Source organism: Hibiscus syriacus, unplaced genomic scaffold (assembly GCF_006381635.1).
Source record: "Hibiscus syriacus cultivar Baekdansim isolate YM2019G1 unplaced genomic scaffold, ASM638163v2 tig00113725_pilon, whole genome shotgun sequence".
Lineage (NCBI taxonomy): Eukaryota > Viridiplantae > Streptophyta > Magnoliopsida > Malvales > Malvaceae > Hibiscus > Hibiscus syriacus.
Window position 1 is genome coordinate 5,684,834 of NW_024063471.1, and position 20,250 is coordinate 5,705,083.

Sequence of the window (20,250 nt, forward strand, 5' to 3'; positions counted from 1 at the left end):
ACAAACAACATCCAAGTCGTTACTTAATCCATTCAGAAATTAAAAACTCCTTTGCTGAGGAATGATCATTTTGTAAAGGGCTGCATCATTCGGAGTTTCCCAATTATTAGCATCATAGAGATCAAGTTGCTGCCAAAGACGAGTGAGAGTATTGTAATAACTTGTGACAGTCATCGCTTCTTGTTTGAGATTCTCAGCCATACTTTTAATCCCAAAAATTTTAGAAACGTTATCTAAACTAGAATAAGTTTCACGTACTGCACACCAAATGTCATGGGCAGTAGCATAAAGGAGAAAATTCTCCCCAACAAGTGCCATGGAATTGATTAGCTAGGACATAACCATTCCATTTTCGCGCACCCATTTGTCATAGCCTGGTTTAAGTGGTGGGTTGTTGAATCTCACCGGAAATATATCTGATATACCCTTTTCTAGTAATGAAAAACTTTACCGACTATGACCATTGAAGATAATTATGGCCCAATAATTTGTGGCATGTGATAGCCGAATTTAGGGATTTCGAAACATCATCAGAACCAAAACTTGGTTCTGTGATTGGGTGGACATTATTTAAAGAAGAATTAGTCATCGCTAGGTTGTTAGAAACTGAAACCTATGCTGATACCATGTGGAAACTGAAAACATATTTGTTTTTCAGTAACATACAAAGTTAGCCTTTTATAGACTAGAGTTTTACCTAGCTAGGGTGCTTAACAACTATACAAATATTTGAAATTTAATTTAGAGATAAAGTCATTCTAATCTAGACTAACAAATAACAAAATAACAAACTAACTAAATGTATTCACAACTCACAGGGATAACTCTTCCATCATATTATCCGACTAACTGCCCCCACGGATACTGTCATGGATATTTACCTAACTAGAGCACAACTCGAAACTCTCCATCGAATGCTTGAAACTCCAACCACACATGAATCATTGGTTGTTCAAGGTACTGCTTTAAATACCACTTTTGAACCTAGTGATTCTTCCTCCTGGATTCTTGATTTTAACGCCTCCGACCAGGGTTTCAAATTGTGGTCGCAGTCACGTTTTTGGTCATTTTGGATTTACCGTGATTGTGGTCGTCGCGGGCGCTATTGGGTGCTATTGCGGGTGTAGCGGGTAACTTGGACGGCGGCGAAACCGCTATTTCACGGACGAAATCATGTTTTCAGACCGTGATTTGAAACCCTGCCTCCGACCATATGAAAGGTAACTCGTCACTATTTTACACATGCCCTTTGTCACATCCAATCACATATCCTAATATATGGCTCTCACTCTCCCTTGTTGGAATCGGGGCTGTTTACCTCGCCAAGAATTTTACACTTAATAAAGTTCTTCATGTCCCTAAATTATCATTTAACTTTTGATTAGTAAGCTTGCAAAAGATGACAATGTGTTCCAACATTGTATTATACATTAAAGTTTGTGTTCCAACACACCACAACAAAATGGTGTTTCTGAAAGAAAAAACTGTCACTAATTGGCTGTGGAACGGGCTTTAATGTTCACAATGAATGTCATGAAATATTTGTGGGGAGGTGGTCCTCACTGCTTGTTACCTGATAAATCAGATGCCTTCCATAGTCAATTTTCAAACGCCTTTCAGTGCCCTACAAAAAACTTTTCCTATGTTCCGTGTTCTTACTCTTCAAGCCAAAATTTTCAGTTGCAAGGCCTTTGTCTATTATTACCAACCTGGACAGTTTAAATTGGACTCTCGGGCTCATAAATGTGTTTTCTTAGGCTATTCACCCACACTGTAGAAACTTAGTAGTTGAATCAGATTCTCAATGGTGAATAATCTGCATTTCTTTTCAATTGCTTTTTATTGATAAGAATGATACCTATTTATAGATTACAAATAGAGTCTAACTAGGAAATTATACACAAAATCATCAAATCAACATTTACATTATGGTAAAATCTCTAAATATCAGCAATTATAAATTAGGGAATTATATTCCAAAACTCCTGCAATTTGTTCCAATTTACAGCCTACAATCTACCAATTTACAGCCTACAACTTACACTCCCCCTCAAGCTGGTGAATATATGTTTTAGAGTCCCAGGTTGGATGTAATTTCATCAAAGATAACTCTTGAAAAGCCTTAGTGAGAACATCAGCTAGCTGGTTTTTAGTAGAGACAAACTTGAGTTCAACAACTCCATTGTTCACCTTTTAAGAGATGTGTCTATCTATCTCAACAGGTTTAGTTCTGTCATGATACACAGGGATTTTAGCTATACAAATGGTTGATTTGCTGTTAGTTTGTAGCTCAAATTGTTTGGAACCACAGTCCCAATTCTGTTAGGAGTCTTTGTAGCCGTATTCCTTCACATATTCTTTGTGCAAGTGCTCTGTATTATGTCTCAGCACTACTCCTGGCTACAACTGGTTGCTTCTTACTTCTCTATGTGTAAAAAACAGACTGTAGAAAGAAAACAGATTGTATTGTAGAAAACATACTGTAGAAAACAAACAAGTCTGTTATTTTATTATTGCATACTTTCAGTAGAAACATATTACATATTTATATACAAATTATGCCTCTAAACTAGGAAACTCTAAGTTAGGAAAGATACTAATCCTAGGAGATGTAATCCCTTGAAATAAGGGATTGAAAAACAGAAAATAATTATAGAATCTCTTGACAGCTCATTTCTATAATTCCTACACTCCCCCTCAAACTAGTGTATATATGTTGTATGTACCCAGTTTGAATGACAGCTCATCAAAAGTCACTCGTGGAAGGGCTTTGGTGAAGATATCTGCAAGCTGTTTCTTTGTCGGAATGTACTGCAGTTGTGCAACTCCATTGTTGACATTCTCGTAAATAAAATGTCTGCCTATCTCAATGTGTTTCGTTCTATCATGCTGCACTGGGTTTTTTGCTATACTCATAGCTGATTGACTATCACTAAAAATCTCAAAATTCTTCTTGTCATCTAAGTCCAGTTCTGTTAGCAGTCTTTTAATCCACATTCCTTCACATATTCCGAGAGCCATTGCTCTAAACTCTGACTCAGCACTACTTCGAGAGACAACAGCTTGTTTCTTACTTCTCCAAGTCACCAAATTATCCCAAACGTAGGCACAGTAGCCACTAACTGACCTTCTATCAGTTAATTCACCTCCCCAGCTTGCATCCGTATAAACCTTCACTGTTTTGTCTTGATTTTTTCTAAATATAAGTCCAGCTCCTGGGGTAAACTTCAAGAACCTTAGAATTCTGTTAACAGCTTCCAAATGTTCTTCTTGAGGATCACTCATATGTTGGCTGACAATGCTCACTGAGTATGCAATATCAGGCCTGGTCAGTGAAAGGTAGATCAACTTACCTACTAACCTTTGGTAGGTTTCCTTGTTTACTGGATTTCTAGTCCGATCCTTGCAAAATTTCAAGCCTGGCTCCATTGGAGCTTCAACTGGTTTGCAGTCAAGCATCCTTGTTTCTGCAAGAAGATCCAAAACATACTTACGCTGGTTAATGACCAGCCCTTCTTCGGACCTTGCAACTTCCATACCCAGGAAATACCTCATACTCCCTAAATCCTTAGTTTCAAACTCCTTTGCGAGATTTATCTTTAGCTTTTCTATTTCTTCTATATCACTGCCAGTTATAATCATATCATCTACATAGACAATTAGGAGGGTTATCTTACCACTCGGTGTAATTTTTTTTAATAATGTGTGATCTGCTTGGCTTTGTTTGAAACCATTCTGTGTCATAGCCTTAGCAAATCGATCAAACCAAGCCCTGGGAGACTGTTTTAAGTCATATAAGGATTTATTGAGCTTGCACACAGTTTTCTTAGTGATCTTTCCTTCTAATCCGGGGGGACCTCCATGTATACCTCTTCTTCAAAGTTCCCATTAAGAAAAGCATTCTTTATGTCCAGCTGATGCAATTTCCAGTCCATGTTAACAGCTACTGATAACAATATTCTGATGGTATTCAATTTTGCAACCGGTGCAAAAGTCTCCTAGTAGTCGATGCCATAGGACTGAGAAAAACCTTTAGCAACCAGCCTTGCCTTGTATCTTTCCACACTCCCATCTGAATGATATTTGAGTATGAATATCCACCTACATCCAACAGCTCTCTTCCCTTTTGGCAAATCTGTTAAACTCCATGTCTTATTCTTTTGCAACGCTTTTATCTCCTCTTCCACAATCTTTTTCCACTCAGGAGATTGAAATGCTTCTGTCACATTTCTTGGGATTTTCACACTGTTAATGCTGGCAGTGAAGGCCCTGAAATTAGACTGTAATTTCTCATATGCAACATACTTATTTATGGGATGAGCAGTGCATTTTCTTACCCCTTCCTAATAGCAATAGAAAAGTCATCAAGATCAACAGTAGTAGCCTCTTGGTAACCATCATTACCTTCTGTTTCAGATGCAACAGGGTCCGAATCTGGTTCTTGGCTTTCAGAGGCAACAAGATCCGAATCTGGTTCTTGGCAAATGCTAGGCTGGCTGATTTCTTCAGCAACATCTTTCCTTCTTCTTGAGTAAACACTGAGTTGTTTCGGATGGGGAGTTATGGTTTCAGGGTCATTGTTAGGTGCATTTTTGGTAGTGGTGGAAGGTGTTTTGCACGGACTAGAGTTCTGAGATAAGGAGAAAGGTAATTCATCAGAGTTATTTAGGTTATTCCCATCACCCTCACTAGGAACTGGGACAGTGCTAGCCGGCTTTGGAGAGACAGTAATAGGTAAAGAAAGGATAGGCTTTAAAGAAATATTGGTTTGAACAGGCTGAAATTCCTTATAACTCACCTCTTGAATTTCTGTTCCCGAAAAATAAGGTTGGTTTTCAAAAAATGTAACAATAAAAGAGACGTATGTCTTTTTTGTGGAAGGTGAGTAACACTTGTAATCCTTCTGACTCGAAGAATAGCCCAAGAACACACTTTTTGGACCTAGAATCTAATTTCCCTCTATTGTGGATATGAACAAAGGCTGTACACCCAAACACCCGAAGAGAAAGACTTGAGTTTAAATGTTTAAAATGGGGAAAAAGCTGAAACAGAACCTTAGTAGAAATTTTGAAATCTAAAGTCTTACTTGGCATTCTATTGATGAGGTACGTGGCTGTAAGAAGAGCTTCCCCCCAAAGATACTTAGGAGCATTAGCAGCAAACAGAAGAGACCTAGTAACCTCTAGAAGATGTCTATTTTTCCTTTCTGCTACCCCGTTTTGTTGAGGTTTGTTGACACAAGACGTAAGGTGAACAATGCCTTTTTCCTTAAAGAAATACCCAAGAGTTTTATTCAAATACTCACTTCCATTGTCACTCCTCAGAATTTTTATTTTTGTGTCAAATTGGGTTTCAACTTTTTGATAAAAACTTTTAAAAAGAGACTCATCCTCAGACTTTTTTCTCATTAAGAATACCCATGTTGTCCTAGAGTAATCATCTATAAAAGACACAAACCACTTATATCCAAAAATACTTTTGACAGGAGAAGGGCCCCAAATGTCACTATAGATGATGGAAAAAGGTGGTGTTGGTTCAAATTTGGCTGCAATATATGATTTTCTGGTGTCTTTGACTATTTGAAAAATTTCACAGGAAAACAAGGATGTATCTTTATTTATAAACAAGTTCGGTAACATTTTGGAAAGAGAGTAAAAATTAGGATGACCTAATCTAGAGTGCCATAACATAATTTTATCGGTATTGAGACCAGAAGATAAAATTGGTTTCCTAAGAGCACTGGATAAGGCATGATTATGAGATGTTTTACCTCCAAGAGTGTACAATCCTTTGCCCAGCCTAGCACTGCCAATCACCCTCTTCGAGTCCTGTGCCTGAAAAATGCAACCACCAGTACCAAACACAACATTACAACCAAAATCTTTAATTAATTTGCTCACTGACAACAGATTGCATGCAAGTCTAGGAACATAGAGGACATTATGAAATATTAGATTTTTGTTTAATGTAACAGAACCACTCCCTTTGACTGTAGTGAGAGAGCCATCTGCTATTTTGATAGAAGCTGGTAAGCTGCTTTTATTATATTCCTCCAAGAGATCAATATTTCCTGTCATATGATCTGATGCACCAGAGTCTATTATCCATTGTACCGAGAATGCATATGGATTATTTCCATCAGTAGCAATATAAGTCACATTGGTAGGCTTGGCTGTCATACTGCTCAAAATCTACTGCAGCTCCTCTATCTGTTTCTTGCTAAAACTGCTTGAGGAATCATCTTGAGAGGGAATATGGGCCTCCTTTTGAAACCTGGACCGTGTGGGCTGCCAGTAGGCTGGTTTTCCGTGCAGCTTCCAATATTGATCTATCATATGGCCTGGTTTCTTACAATGTTCACACCAGAGGCGATTTTGCCTCTGCTGCACTGAAAATCTGAAATCTGAAAAACAGATTGAGAGGGGCTGGTCTGGGAAGTGATTTCGGATGCTGAGGGATCCCGATTAGCCATGACAAAAAATAGAGTTGAACAGGAATTGATTTAAAGAGAAGCAGAAATCGGATTGATCACTCTAACCTGATACCATGTAGAAAACAAATTGTAGAAAGAAAACAGACTGTATTGTAGAAAACAGACTGTAGAAAACAGACAAGTCTGTTATTTTATTCTTGCATACTTTCAGTAGAAACATATTACATATTTATATACAAATTATGCCTCTAAACTATGAAACTCTAAGTTAGGAAAGATACTAATCCTAGGAGATGTAATCCCTTGAAATAAGGGATTGAAAAACAGAAAATAATTACAGAATCTCTTGACAGCTCATTTCTATAATTCCTACACTATGCTATCAAGTTCCTCCACAAAAATGAACAATAACCACTTGTTGACCTCATATCTGTTATTCCCCTGCTCAGCTTGAATCAGTGAAAACTTTAACTGTTTTGTCTTCATTTTCCTTGAAAAATAAACCATGTCCAGGAGTAAACTTAAGGTATCTCAAGATTCTGTTGATTGTCTCAAGATGTTCTTCTCTAGGATTACACATGTGTTGGCACACAATATTGACTGAGAAAGCTATATTGGGTCTTGTAAGTGACAAATAAATGAGTTCCCCAACTAATCTTTGATATTACTCCTTGTTGATTGGATTGCCTATCTCTTCCCATTTCAACTTTAAGTTGGTTTCCAAGGGAATATCTACTGGTTTACACCCTAGCATTTCAATTTTTGAGAGTAAATCAAGGATATATTTCCTTTGATTAATTACAGGACCAACTTTTGATCTACCTACTTATATCCCTAGGAAATATTTGAGGTTGCCAAGATCCTTTATCTCAAACTCATTAACCAACAACTTTTTCAACAGCTCTTAGAGTGGATTGCAGGGTGGCTCATATGTTGTTAAGAGTGGAGAGACCGTTCGATATTCCATCCCATGTCACAATCAATATATATGGAAGATCATTTGTTATTAAGATTAAGGTGGAAGGTTGTAAAGATTTTTTCCCTGAGCTTGAAGATGGGGCTGAAGAAGACGACACTGTGGAAGGGACAGTAGATTATGTGAACGAGACTTCATCGGAGGGGAGCAAAGGGGATTTTCGAGGAGGTCTGAAAGGGCAGTTGAATATGCAGACGTTGTCAGACTCTGTGAATGAAACAGAAGCATGGGGTCAGGGAGTTTCTCATGGGGTTGACACACTGATCGATGGAAATTTGAATATTAACGTGGAAAACAAAAATTTTTTAGGGGCAGATCCATGTGCTGAGGGGACAGTACTAGGTGAGGTTAGAAGTCAACAAAAAATGGCAGGAGTTTCTTTTGATATGAGAAAAAGGGTGTTCAGCTTGGAAGGGGTCACCTCGGGGCAAGATAAAGTTGTCAAAGATATTGGGCTGAATTTAAATTTGGGAATGGAGAAGACTTTTGGGCCTGAACAGGAAAATCCAAGATCAAATAGGATTGGTAATAAGTCTGCAGACAGGGTTAATGCTACACAGCAGAATCTGATTGGCAATCTGGGTCTGTTTCATCGTCCCAGTGGTGTGAGGTGTCTGCTGAGCCTGATGAGAATTTAAAAGGGGTTGAGACTAAAAGTCCTGACCAGGTAGAATTACCTTATGAAGCGGTCAAGGAAAATAGTAGTAACATGGTAGAGGAGGCAAAAAAAGGTATTCAGGATATTGAGGTTGCTGATATGGGTAACCAAGTAAATAGGTATAAGCAGAAAAACACCCAAATAAAAGAGAAGTGTTGTAGGAGATGGAAATTGGGTTATCAGGTATTAAAAGGCTTGTCATTAAGAAGTATATCCGAAGGATCGAGGGGTAGTGGACGTTTTACCAGAGTCTACAGAAGGTCAAAAACAAGACGAGTATGGTTATGTTCAGAGAGGAGCCATAAGCACAATCAGAATAGGTTCGTCTTTCATAATTGTAAGCAATTTTCATCAAGTCAAGGGGAGAGAGGTCAGGATAAGGAAATCACAGGTTCTGATCAGGATCAGAGTAATATTTTGGCTCCACTTATTAGCAGCAACCTCCCAGATAGAGTGGTGGCAGACCCTTCTACTGCTTCAGGGAAAAACAAAAAGTATAGATTGAAGAGAAGAGGTTTAATCACAGAAGCTTTGGAAAACACAGAAGTTACAACTGTGTACTCCCGCTCTTTCACTAAAGTATTAGAGGAAGCATTAGCTACATGGGAGGTCTGTCAGAGTCTAGGCATTTCTTTCAAGGAGGGGAGGGAAGTTTTTATTGATAAGATCAAAAAGTTGGAGAATGGTTCAGGGGTGGTAAGTGAAGCCGGTTAGTCGACCAGCTTTTGCTTCTAGTAGGTTTTTGGTGTATAATGGATATGTCAGATTGCAATATTATTTCGTGGAATGTCAGGGGCCTAGGGAGGAAGGAAAAAATTAGAGCGGTGTCGAGACTAGTGAAGAAGAATAAACCGATTATTTTGCTTTTACAGGAGACAAAATTGAATAAACATCAGAAGGGGCTTAGAAGGAAATTAGGAGGATTCCAGCTTAAAGGAGAAAGTTTCCAGCCAGCGGAGGGGACAACTGGTGGTCTGCTGTGTTTGTGGAATGAGAATGCATTCGAGGTTAGCAGGGTTTATAATCAGAGTAGATTTCAGGCGTTATCAGGGAAGTTCAAAGTATCTAAAGTGGAGTGTGTTATTATTAACGTGTATGGTCCTTCTGTAGAGGAAGAAAATGAGGAGTTTTTTAGTCAGCTGTTGAGCTATGTTCATTCGGTTAATCTGCCAGTTTGCATTGGGGGCGATTTTAAGGCTTATCTCGACCAAAAGGAGAAGATTGGTGCCTCACAAAATTGGCATTCAGTGGCCTTGCTAAGGAGTTTTTTGCAACAATCTAATTTACTAGACCTTCCTTTGGTAGGAGGCAATTTCACGTGGGGTAACAATAGAGAGATTTCTACTTGGGTTAGATTGGATCGTTTCTTATTGAGTAGCAGTTTCTTAGTTTGCTTTCCTAAGGTCGTCCAGAAACTGCTTCCAAAATCATTATCTGATCATAATCCGGTGGTTATAGTTGTAGATGGGAAAAATTGGGGACCTAAACCTTTTCGCCTTTTTAATTATATGCTGGAGGAAGAAGGTTTTGCAGACATGGTCCATAATGCTTTGACAGATCGGGTCGTAAGTAGAGGGGGAAGAGGGCTTTTTAATCTGCTACTAGGTGCAAAAAAACGACTTAAGGAGTGGCCAATCAGAAGTAAAGAGGGGATTTCAGAATCTATCACAGTGTTGGAGAATAAAATTAATGGATTGGAAGTTAAGGCTCAAGGCAGCGGGCTTTCTAATTATGACTGGGAACAACTCCTAACCTCAAGAAAGGAGCTTCGGAAAATGCACAGGATTGAAGAAAGTATTTGGTTCCAAAAGTCGAGGGCGAAGTGGATCAAAGATGGTGATAGAAATACTAGGTTCTTCCACCTTTGTGCTGTTAACAGAAATAGAATTAACACCATTTCAGCTTTGATAGTGGCAGGAGCTGAAAGATCCGGATCAGATTAAAGCTTATGTTTCTCAATTTTTTAAGATTTATAATTCCAAAGATTTTTTGGAGGTAGAGGAACTGAATTTGAAGTTTGCAGAGTTGAGAGTTGATCAAAAGAACTTCCTGGAGACTAAATTCTCAGAAGAGGAAGTTAGGGATACTATTTTCTCCTCGGACAGTTCCAAAGCTCCAGGGCCCGATGGCTTTACGATGGGTTTTTTTAAGAAATTCTGGCCGTCTCTTAAGGTGCAAATAATGAAGTTTATGGATGATTTCTACTGTGGGAGGAAGTGGGATCATGGGGTAAATCACGCTTTTATTTCTCTGATTCCTAAGAAAATCAACTCGGAAGGTATTGAATATTACCGACCAATAAGTCTTGTGGGCAGTCTTTATAAAATTGTATCCAAAGTTTTATCGAAGAGATTAGTGTCAGTGATTATAGATATTGTGAGCCCTTCTCAGTTTGCTTTTATTTCGGGTAGACAACTTTTAGATTGTGCTTTTCTAGCAAACGAAGGCATAGAATATTGGAGGAAGCTAGGGCTGAAAGGGGTGGTGTTCAAAGCTGATTTTCAGAGAGCTTATGACTCGGTTGAATGGCCAATTATCTTCAGATTAATGAGGCTTCAGATTAATGAGGGTTATGGGATTTGGAGAGAAATGGGTCTCTTGGATAAAATGTTGCCTTTCCACGGCATCTATCTCGGTGTTAGTGAATGGCTCCCCAACTGAGGAGTTTTCGATGGGTAAAGGGTTGAGACAAGGGTGTAGTTTGTCCCCTCTATTGTTCAACATAGTGGGGGGACTTAATCTTATGTTAAGCAAAGCGGCTGACTTGGGACTATTTCAAGGTTTCGCTATTGGAAGATCAGATTCATTTAATCTAACCCATCTACAGTTTGCTGATGATTTGATTTTGTTTTGCCGTGATTCCCCTACTTATATTTTGAATATTAAGAGTGTTAATGATATTTAGCATAATGACAGGGTTGCATTTAAATTTGTCCAAGAGCAATTTGTATGGCATCAATGTGGAGAACGAAATATTAAATGAATGGGCAATGAAGGCTGGCTGTGGTGTGGGTGTTTTTCCCATAGTGTATCTAGGCCTACCCTTAGGTGCAAAGAGAAATTCAGAGGTTCTATGGGAGCCGATCATCCAAGGTTTTTCCAAAAAACTATCATGTTGGAAAGCAACAACACTGTGAATACCCATTTGCACCCAATTGGTCTCTTTTCTTGTGGTAACTCGGTTAATATCTATGTCCTATTGCTCACTAATGCCCTGATTTCCTCTTCAATAGCATTCTTCCACCTTGGATCTTTTAAACCTTCCTCTATAGTTTTAGGAATAACAAGTTTGTCATGTTTGGCAACGAATGTCCTAAATGAAGGCTTCAAGTTTCCATAGGCTACAAATCTTTGAATTTGATGATTTGTACAACTTTTAACACCCTTTCTTTGAGCAATAGGTAGATCAATATTGTCAAAAATAGGAATAGGAGCTTTAGTTTTTGATAATTCCTTACCTTGTGAATTTTTTGAGTTTATTGGACTTGAGCCCATCACTTAGCAGTTTCCAGGTAGTATGGCAACTTCTATGGTTGGCCTTTTCCTCCTTTTATGGACACTTAGTTTCCTATTTTCAAGTTGAATAGGTTGGGTTCTTTGGGGAGTACTAGGTGAGTTTGGAGGAGGTAAGGAGGGCTATTGATCTGATAAAAATTAGAGTTGTTCTGGTAAAAGTATTTATGGATTAGAGGAAGGTTGCTGGTCTAGAGGTAATGATGTAGTAGGATTATCCGGTTGGGAGGGTTCTGGAAAAAGTATTTCTAAATTAGAGGAAGGTTGTTCGTCTGAAGGTAATGATGTTGTAGGATTGGGCGATTGGGAAGGTTGTTGGTTGGGAAAGAAAATTGTTGTTGGTCTGGGTTCAAGAAACTGAAATTTTGTCACATTTGTTGGGACCGTCGGCGCACCCCATGGCGTAGCGGAAACAAAACTCGATGGTCTCACCAGCGATCCAAGTACGAAAAACCGAAATCGGGAGGAAGATATGCGAATACTTACAGTGGGTTCCTTGAAAACAACAAGAACAATAGTGAATACGGTGGTGTAGATCGATTCGAATCGAAAGTTTCCACGAAATCACGTCTCGGCCTCTACTCAGTTCACCCGATTGAGAGCAATATTTGTTTTCCCCAAAACTGTTTTGAGAGAAAATGGTTGAAGGGTTTGTGTGTTTGTTGCAAAAATGGCTGCTAGACCTAACACACCCTTTTATAGCCAAGTTACCCTAATCATATTAGGGTTTTATTATTTCAAATTAATTAAATTTATATTTAATTAATTGAAATTTAATAATCCTCTTATATCCAAGTTACCCTAATCATATTGGGGATTTTATTATTTCAAATTAATTAAATCTATATTTAATTAATTAATTGAAATTAAATATTCGGGATTATTAAAACATATATTTTAGTAACGTACAACAAATTGTACATCTTTGCTCGTTTCAATCCTAGGGCGTGACCTTGTAGGTTCTTGTAACGTTAATAGTAATTATTAGAACAATTCTAATATTACATACAATAAGTGACATCTAGCAATATATCATTGTCACCTAAGTTATAAGAAAATTTGATTCGACATATCATCTTGGTGATTACTCTTTTATGTATTACATCCTTATGTCCTTTATATTTAGAATAGGCACAAGTCTTGGAATAGTCACACTTGTATAGCCCATCTATTGTTTCTTGATATCTAGAGTAGACTTTAATTAACGAATAGTTTATGATATCTCATATCAACTTATTCGAGCATGGCCATGCATTTCTAGTCTTACTCAATCAAGTGGTCTGTGATATATTTCCTATTATGTAGGAAGGACAAATCCTATCTTAATCATACACACCCACTACATATATTGAGATATATTCAATAACAGTCTTTATAGAGCAACCAGTTACGGAGCTTGTCTAGCTGCATCAAAACATACAACAATATATGTTGGGATAATATTGATCTCAAGTCTGAGAATCATACATATAGTCATCACCATGAGCAATGTTATGACTGTCACATAATAATCCAAGACATATGCTCATGGTCGGTCAATCCAATACATTGTTCTCTAACAATATAATCATGTATCAATTCTGACATCCCTATGTTAATGACAACTCATTGTCATCAATCAATAACATACTTGACTAGAGATCTTTTAATAATAACAATTATGTCATTATATGGACTTTATTATCTTCCAGTTTATGTTAAACACATATATAAATGAAAATAATAGCGGTAATGCCTTTATTCAATAAAATCAGTAAATAAAATTATTATTACAATCATCATATGATTGGTCTTTGAGCATACTCTAACAACATTCTCCCTCTGAATTGCAGTATTGGTAAAGCAAGGCTGATGTTCAAAGAAGTGACACATTGAGACATAGGTTTTTCTTTTGGTGGGACACTTGTAGCTGTTCTTAGTAGAGGAATACTATAAGAAAACACACTTGAGAGCTCCTGGACCTAATTTGGATGGAGGGGTTAGAAATATGAACAAAAACAGTACACCCAAAGACCTTGAATAAGATTGGAAGAAAGAGGCTTGAAGTGAGAAAAAGTTTGAAGAAAGACATTTTTAGGGGATTGAAATTTTATAGGTTTACTAGACATCTTTTTAATCAAGTATGTAGCTGCAAGAATGACCTCTCCCCGATAATGTTTTGGAATATTGGAGAAAAATAACAAGGATCTAGCGACTTCTAAGAGGTGTTTATTCTTTTTCTTTGCTATCTTATTCTATTGAGGAGAATTAATAGAAGAACTAATATGTATAATCCATTTTTCTTAAAAGTATGGTCTTAAGGTTCTAGTGAAGCACTCACTGCCATTACCAATTTGAAGGATTCAAATAGTTCTTCCAAATTGAGTTTTTGCCATATTTTGAAAATTTTCAAAGATGCTTCCAGTTTCAAAATTTTCTCATTAAGAAGGTCCAAGTTGTTCTTGAATGATGATCTGTAAAGGTGATAAACCATCTAGATCCATCTAAATTTTTTACTCTTAAAGGACCCCAAATGTCAATGTGAACAATAGATAAAAGGTGAGGGGATTTATAAGTGGAAAATGGTAAGAGCCTTTTGTTTGTTTTTCCATGGGACAAATGTCACAAGTAAACAATTTTGTATTTTTAAAAATAGTAACATTTTTGCAAGGTAGTGGAAATTTGGATGACCTAACCTAAAATGCCATAATAGGATATCTTGAGAGGAATTTGAATCAATGGATAAATTTGAAGGTGAAGAGAACAACTTGAATAGGCTAGTTGTTTAAGAGGTGACTTCCCTTGAAGAATGTAAAGTTTTCCAGACAACCTAGCACTGTCAATCACCTTCCTCGAACCCATAGTCTCAAATTCACAAAAAGTTTGAGAAAAATTTAGTAGTACATTGTAAGTCATGAGATAATCTATGAACTGATAGAATATATAGCAAGCCAAATTAGGCACATAAAGCACATTAGATAACTCAATATTCTAGTTAAGGGAAATTGAATCACTCTCTTCAATAGTGGATAAAAATCCATCTTCAATCTTAACATGGGATTGAGGCAATACTTTATGAAAGGTTTGGAATAATTGCAAGTCCCTAGTCATATGATCTGATGCTCTGGAATCTACAATCCATTGAGTAGAATCACTTTGATGAGATAAATGTGCAAAAGATGGACTACCTTCATGTGTTGTAGTAGCCATTGAAGATGGATCGTGTAACCTAAACTGATACTATGTAGAAACTAGGTATTTGAATCAGATTCTTAATGGTGAGTAATTTGTATTTCTTTTCAATCGCTTTTTATTGATAAGAACAGTGCCTATTTATAGATTACAAATAGTCTACTCTAGGAAACTATTAAAATCAACAAATCAACATCGCCTTCATTCTTCTGAAGTAGACACGACAACAGTGCCAAACTCCTTCACTCTTGATGATTGTTCCGAAGTGTCACCTGCACTGATGCCTATCGACCTCTCAATTGTAGTTTGTAAGGGCACATGGATATTCATCCAATATTGTATTCCTTGGTTTGTCTCTTACGAGAACTTATCTAAGTCTTATAAGTTATTTGTGACTAACATTAATCATGTAGACACTCTGAGAAACGTGAAAGAAGCTTTTGAGTCACCAAAATGGAAGCAACTTTCCAAGAACTGATGAAGGCACTCAAAAACAATGGAACATGTGAAGTTTTAGATCTACCTGAAGGAAAAAGAACAGTGTGCTGCAAATGGATCTTTACCATAAAGTTCAAACCTGATGATAGCATAGATCGACACAAGGCTATACTTGTAGCCAAAGTTTCACACAAACCTATGGTATCGATTACGGGGAGACATTCACACCCATAGAAAAGCTTATACATTACGAGTACTTCACACCCATAGAAAAGCTTCATACAGTATGAGTACTTCTCTCTCTTGTGGTCAACTTAGATTGACCATTAGTCTAATTGAATTTGAAGAATGCCTTCCTCAACGGCGAGTTGAACGAGGTGTATATGGATTTTCCATCGGGGCTTTAAGAGGAGAATGGTCGAGTGTGCAAACTAAGGAAGTCCTTATACGGGTTGAAGTAGTCTCCAAGGGCATGGTTCAGTAAATTTGTCAAAGCCATGATCAGCAATGGATACACCCAAGGACAAACAAATCATACTGTGTTTTACAAGCACTCATAAATTGGTAAAGGTGCAATATTTATCATTTATGTTGATGATATCATACTTACAAGGAATGATCCAAGTGAAATCAACCAATTGAAGAAGTTTCTTAACACATAATTCTAGCTGAAGGACTTGGAAAACCTCAAATACTTCCTTGGAATGCAAGTAGAAAGGACATGAACATATATGTCAATTTCCCAATGGAAACATATCCTTGATTTATTGATCGAAACTGGTATGTTGGGTTGCAAACCTGCCGAGATCCCAGTTGAGTTCAATAAGAAATTTGGCATTGATGAGGATGGAGAAGTGGACAGGGGATATATCAATGACTAATAGGGAAATATATATATCTCACACACAACCTAATATTACTTTTGTACTGAGCATCATCAGTCAATTTATGCATGCACCAAGAGAAACACTTAAGAGGTTGCCTACAGAGTACTACTATATTTGAAAGGGACAACATGCAAGGTTCTACACTTCAAGAAAATAAAAAGTAGATGTGTGGAGATTTATGCTGATGCAGACTGGGCTGGTTTAGTGAGTGACAAACGCTCTACGAGTGACTACTGTAGTTAGGTATGGGGTAACCTTTTGACATGGAAAAGTAAAAAGAAGTCGAGTGTACGTAGTAGCGCCGAGGCTGAGTTTCGACTTTCGAGCATTGTCCCATGGTATATGCGAGGGAATTTGGATACAACAATTAATGGAGGAACTCTGAGTGCTATATGTACGACCGATGAAGATGTACTATGACAACCAAGCAAAAGTCAATATATCCCATAATATTGTCCACCACGACTACACAAAGACATGGAGATAGATCAACACTTCCTCAAGGAAAAAGTCGACTCAGGGGAGGTGTGCATAACTTACTTACCCACGAAGCAACAAGTTGTGGACTTGCTAACTAAAAGTCCCAACAAAATTCTGTTTGAAGAATTTATTGGCAAGCTGAGTTTGATCTATATCTACACGCCAGCTTGAGGGGAGCGTTGGAATTTTGTATATTAAGTAAAGAATCTTGTAAATTATTCTTATAATCTAATCCCTAATTTCTAGGAGTTAGAGTAAATATTAACTAAATCATAGTTCATGATTTTTAGGAGTTATTTCTTAATTTTTGTGGTATTGTTTTCCTATAAGTTGTAAATCATTGGCTTTTGGAATAATAGAGTGAATAAGAATATTTTCTTTTCTCGGTTTTGTTCACTAAACTATCTAAACTATCCTAAATTTACATTAAAATTACAATTAAACCCTTAAGATATTAATGGTTTAATTCTTTAGTAGCTTGCCTTCATCCCTCCATTGATAATTGCTTATGATTTTTATTTTTAAGTTTCATTTGTTACCAATTCCGTTTTCATCTTTAGGATGTTGGATGTTGCCTAAGCCGCCTCTGAATTTGATTTCTTTTCAAACAGTTTTATCTGATACCATGTCATGCACATGCTTTCAGGGAATTGATATATTGGCCGGAGTGGAGGCAATAATAAGTCATCTTGTGGTGAAAGAATTTCAGATACCTTGTGCACATGCGCCTGCATTATCTCCCCTTCCCTTGACCTCATCTCTTAGCCCAAAATCAGCTGCCGAGGAGGTTTGTGAAGTTCTATGAAAAAAAAATTATTTCTCCTTCCCTCATGCCACATTGATAGAAGAGCACAATAAATAATAGATTAGACAATAAAAAAGAAATGCATGACTAGTTATTCACTCTTTTTGGCTGAATATTCGGTTACATAGTTTTATCATTACAAAGACATACATCATATATGCATACTTGCAAGGATGCACTCCCCTGCATACTCATGCTAATGACTCTATTTCATTCCTTTTGACTAGATAGGGTACACATTTTTGCCATGTGTCCTTGCGGGACTTAGTAATGCACCACAGTACTTGGTTAGAAACCCGGAGTCCTTGGCAAATGGTTGTATCTTGGCAAGTGATGTTGACAGTGTTATTCTCCCAATAGATGCTTGTGGAGGAGATGCTGCTCTTGCTTTTGCAAGAAGCAAGAGAAGTAAGGTACAAATTTGTTGGCGAATTATCTATGCTTTTATGGTAAAAAAGGATTTTCTTTTAATCTAATGATTTAGATTCGTAAAAATGTGTAATTTGTAGCTCAACCATTATATTAAAACTTTTCCTTTCCTTTCCTTTCCTTTGTACCAACTGTGGTTACTAGCATTTTGACCATATTTTCTTGGTTGACCAAAAACATTTTGTAATGTTAACCATTAGTAACTTTAATTTGCTGCAAATTCTATATACTGACATTCCTTTCTTCTCTCCTCAACCCCCACCCCATTTTTTCCTCTTTACAGCCTCTAATAATTTGTGTGGAGGAGAATGAAACAGTTCTAAAGGACACCGCAGATAAACTTGGGATCAAAGTGGTATGGCATCTCATTTATGGCTTAAGTTTTTGTTATCAGTTTCTTTATATTTCACTCGATAGTTTTATATATCACCAATGATGCGTAATGGTTGTATAATAAATATTCTCTAGAATCCTTTCTGAGGCAACATATTTATTCTGTCTTATCCATCTCTCTTGTTTCTACATTTAGTCCCCCTTTAAAAAAAAACATAACAGTAGAGAATGATTGTGTTACAATGAGTGAGATAGTTTTCCTTGAATTTTTATTTTGTTAGATGTCATGTTTATATAAAATTGAGGTGCAGTAATTGAAGGCAGTGGAATCATGCGTAGCGTTAAAACCAAAAGTGTAAACACTTGTTAACCAATGCAATGCTATCTTTTGTGCAGTTTAAGGTGAAAAACTATTGGGAAGCCATTGGTGTAATTTCAGCTCATAAGGCAGGAATTGATCCAAATTCTCTTCGTAGAAACAGAATTCGTGATATTCGTCGCTCGTCTGTTGTTCCAGCTAATGGCTTTGCAATTTCAACAGCCTCATCCATCAGATAATCGTAAAAGGTACGGGAAATCTCCCAAGAAAATTGAAGGGGCAACATATTAAATGAAATCATCATTCATTGTGAAACAATGGAGAGTTTTTGTTCCTTTGATTTATCTATTTGGTTAGGCCTCAAGGGAATATACAACATGCTTATGTTGAATGTATATATAATCATATTGATATGCCTTAATGCTTGAGGTTTGACTGAATGTGGTTTCCATATCCATGATGTTGAAGGCACGGTGATTGACTTTTGCAGGTCTAAAGTCGAAGTAGAAGACGAACAACTGCAAAATTTGATTACGAAGCAAACAAATTTTGAAAGGAGCACCACTGTAGTCTGGGATAGAAGGTTATGCCTTCTGATGATCGACAGAACACTGCTGGAAAATAAAACTATCAAGTCCGTGCAAAGAGTGCCCCTATTAGTAAATTTTTTCCTTTGCTTAGGTTCAATCCCAACCCAAAACCTCAGTTTGTTATCCCCAACAATTTTTGCTTTCCTATTAATTAAAGGTTATATGAACTGCTAATCACACGGTTTAGATAAAAAGCAAGTTTTATGCATTTGGCCACTTGTATTAATTAGAAGGAAACTTTCCAACTATATGGGCTTTTAATTCGTATTGACGCTGTGGGATGAAATAGTTCGTTGTTTGATTATGAACTAGAAAAATAAAAATAAAATCAAAAATTTAAATTAATTAAATTTAAAACACATGCTTAGTTAACTCTAGAATTAGGTGATTTAGACCCCCCAATCTTCTAGTCCTTGCTTTGCCTCTCTACCCACACCTGTCCAGCATTCTTGCTTCACCTTGTCCTCTATGTTGTCTCGCCAATGTTGTCTTTAAAAAGGATTGCACGAATCTGGCAAGGATGATAGCTCTCATCGCTCATTTGCGCGAGGTTTCCTATAGTCTGATAACGATTATGATCTTCCCTTCTCTTCAGTTTCATGTTTGGCTGATCCGGAGGAGGCTCTCCAGACTGCACAACCTCTATTGTCCGTCGACTCCATTCACCGTTCTGATGTTTCCTCTGTAGAGTCCGGTCTGATGTGTCGTTAATTTTCTCAAAGTTCATAACCAAAAACAAAATTACAATACACATCATCGGCATAAGAATAAGTATCACCAAATTATATTATAAGGTGGGATCATATTGATAATCAGAATATATTTCGATCTAGACTAAAATAAAATGTTCATTAATCAATATTTATGTGTAACAAATTATTTAATTCTTTAAAATTTGGGCCTTTCTAAGTTTTAATGTCGACATGTTGTAATGCTAATTATATGAAAACTGTATTCTGAATATATGCACATTTTATCTCAATATGTTATGTTCTAGCTAAATCTATATGAAGTTTCTTGCATCTTGATCTAATGATGAAACTGCCAAAAGTTTTTCTTTCCAATTCCAATGTGTTATATGGAAGCTGAAAACAACTTTAGAGAAAATTCCATATGATCAGTTTCATATCTTAAAGGAGGTTCAAGAACATGATTTTTATTCATTCTTTCTTCCCTATATTGGCCAGCCTTTTTAACATCAATTTCCTTTTCTTTTTA

General features: G+C 36.9%; 1 protein-coding gene across 1 annotated transcript in view; it reads left to right on the plus strand.

Annotated features, from left to right (window-relative positions):
- The window catches only part of LOC120187596 (uncharacterized lipoprotein syc1174_c-like), a 32,498-nt gene extending 13,330 nt beyond the window's left edge, over positions 1-19,168 (plus strand). The window contains exons 6-10 of the mRNA XM_039191287.1: positions 17,203-17,343; positions 17,589-17,774; positions 18,074-18,145; positions 18,520-18,690; positions 18,933-19,168. Of these exons, the coding sequence (XP_039047218.1) occupies positions 17,203-17,343; positions 17,589-17,774; positions 18,074-18,145; positions 18,520-18,681 (561 nt within the window). The 3' untranslated portion in view covers positions 18,682-18,690; positions 18,933-19,168. The remainder of the gene's footprint in view (positions 1-17,202; positions 17,344-17,588; positions 17,775-18,073; positions 18,146-18,519; positions 18,691-18,932) is intronic.
- Positions 19,169-20,250: the final 1,082 nt, after the last annotated feature.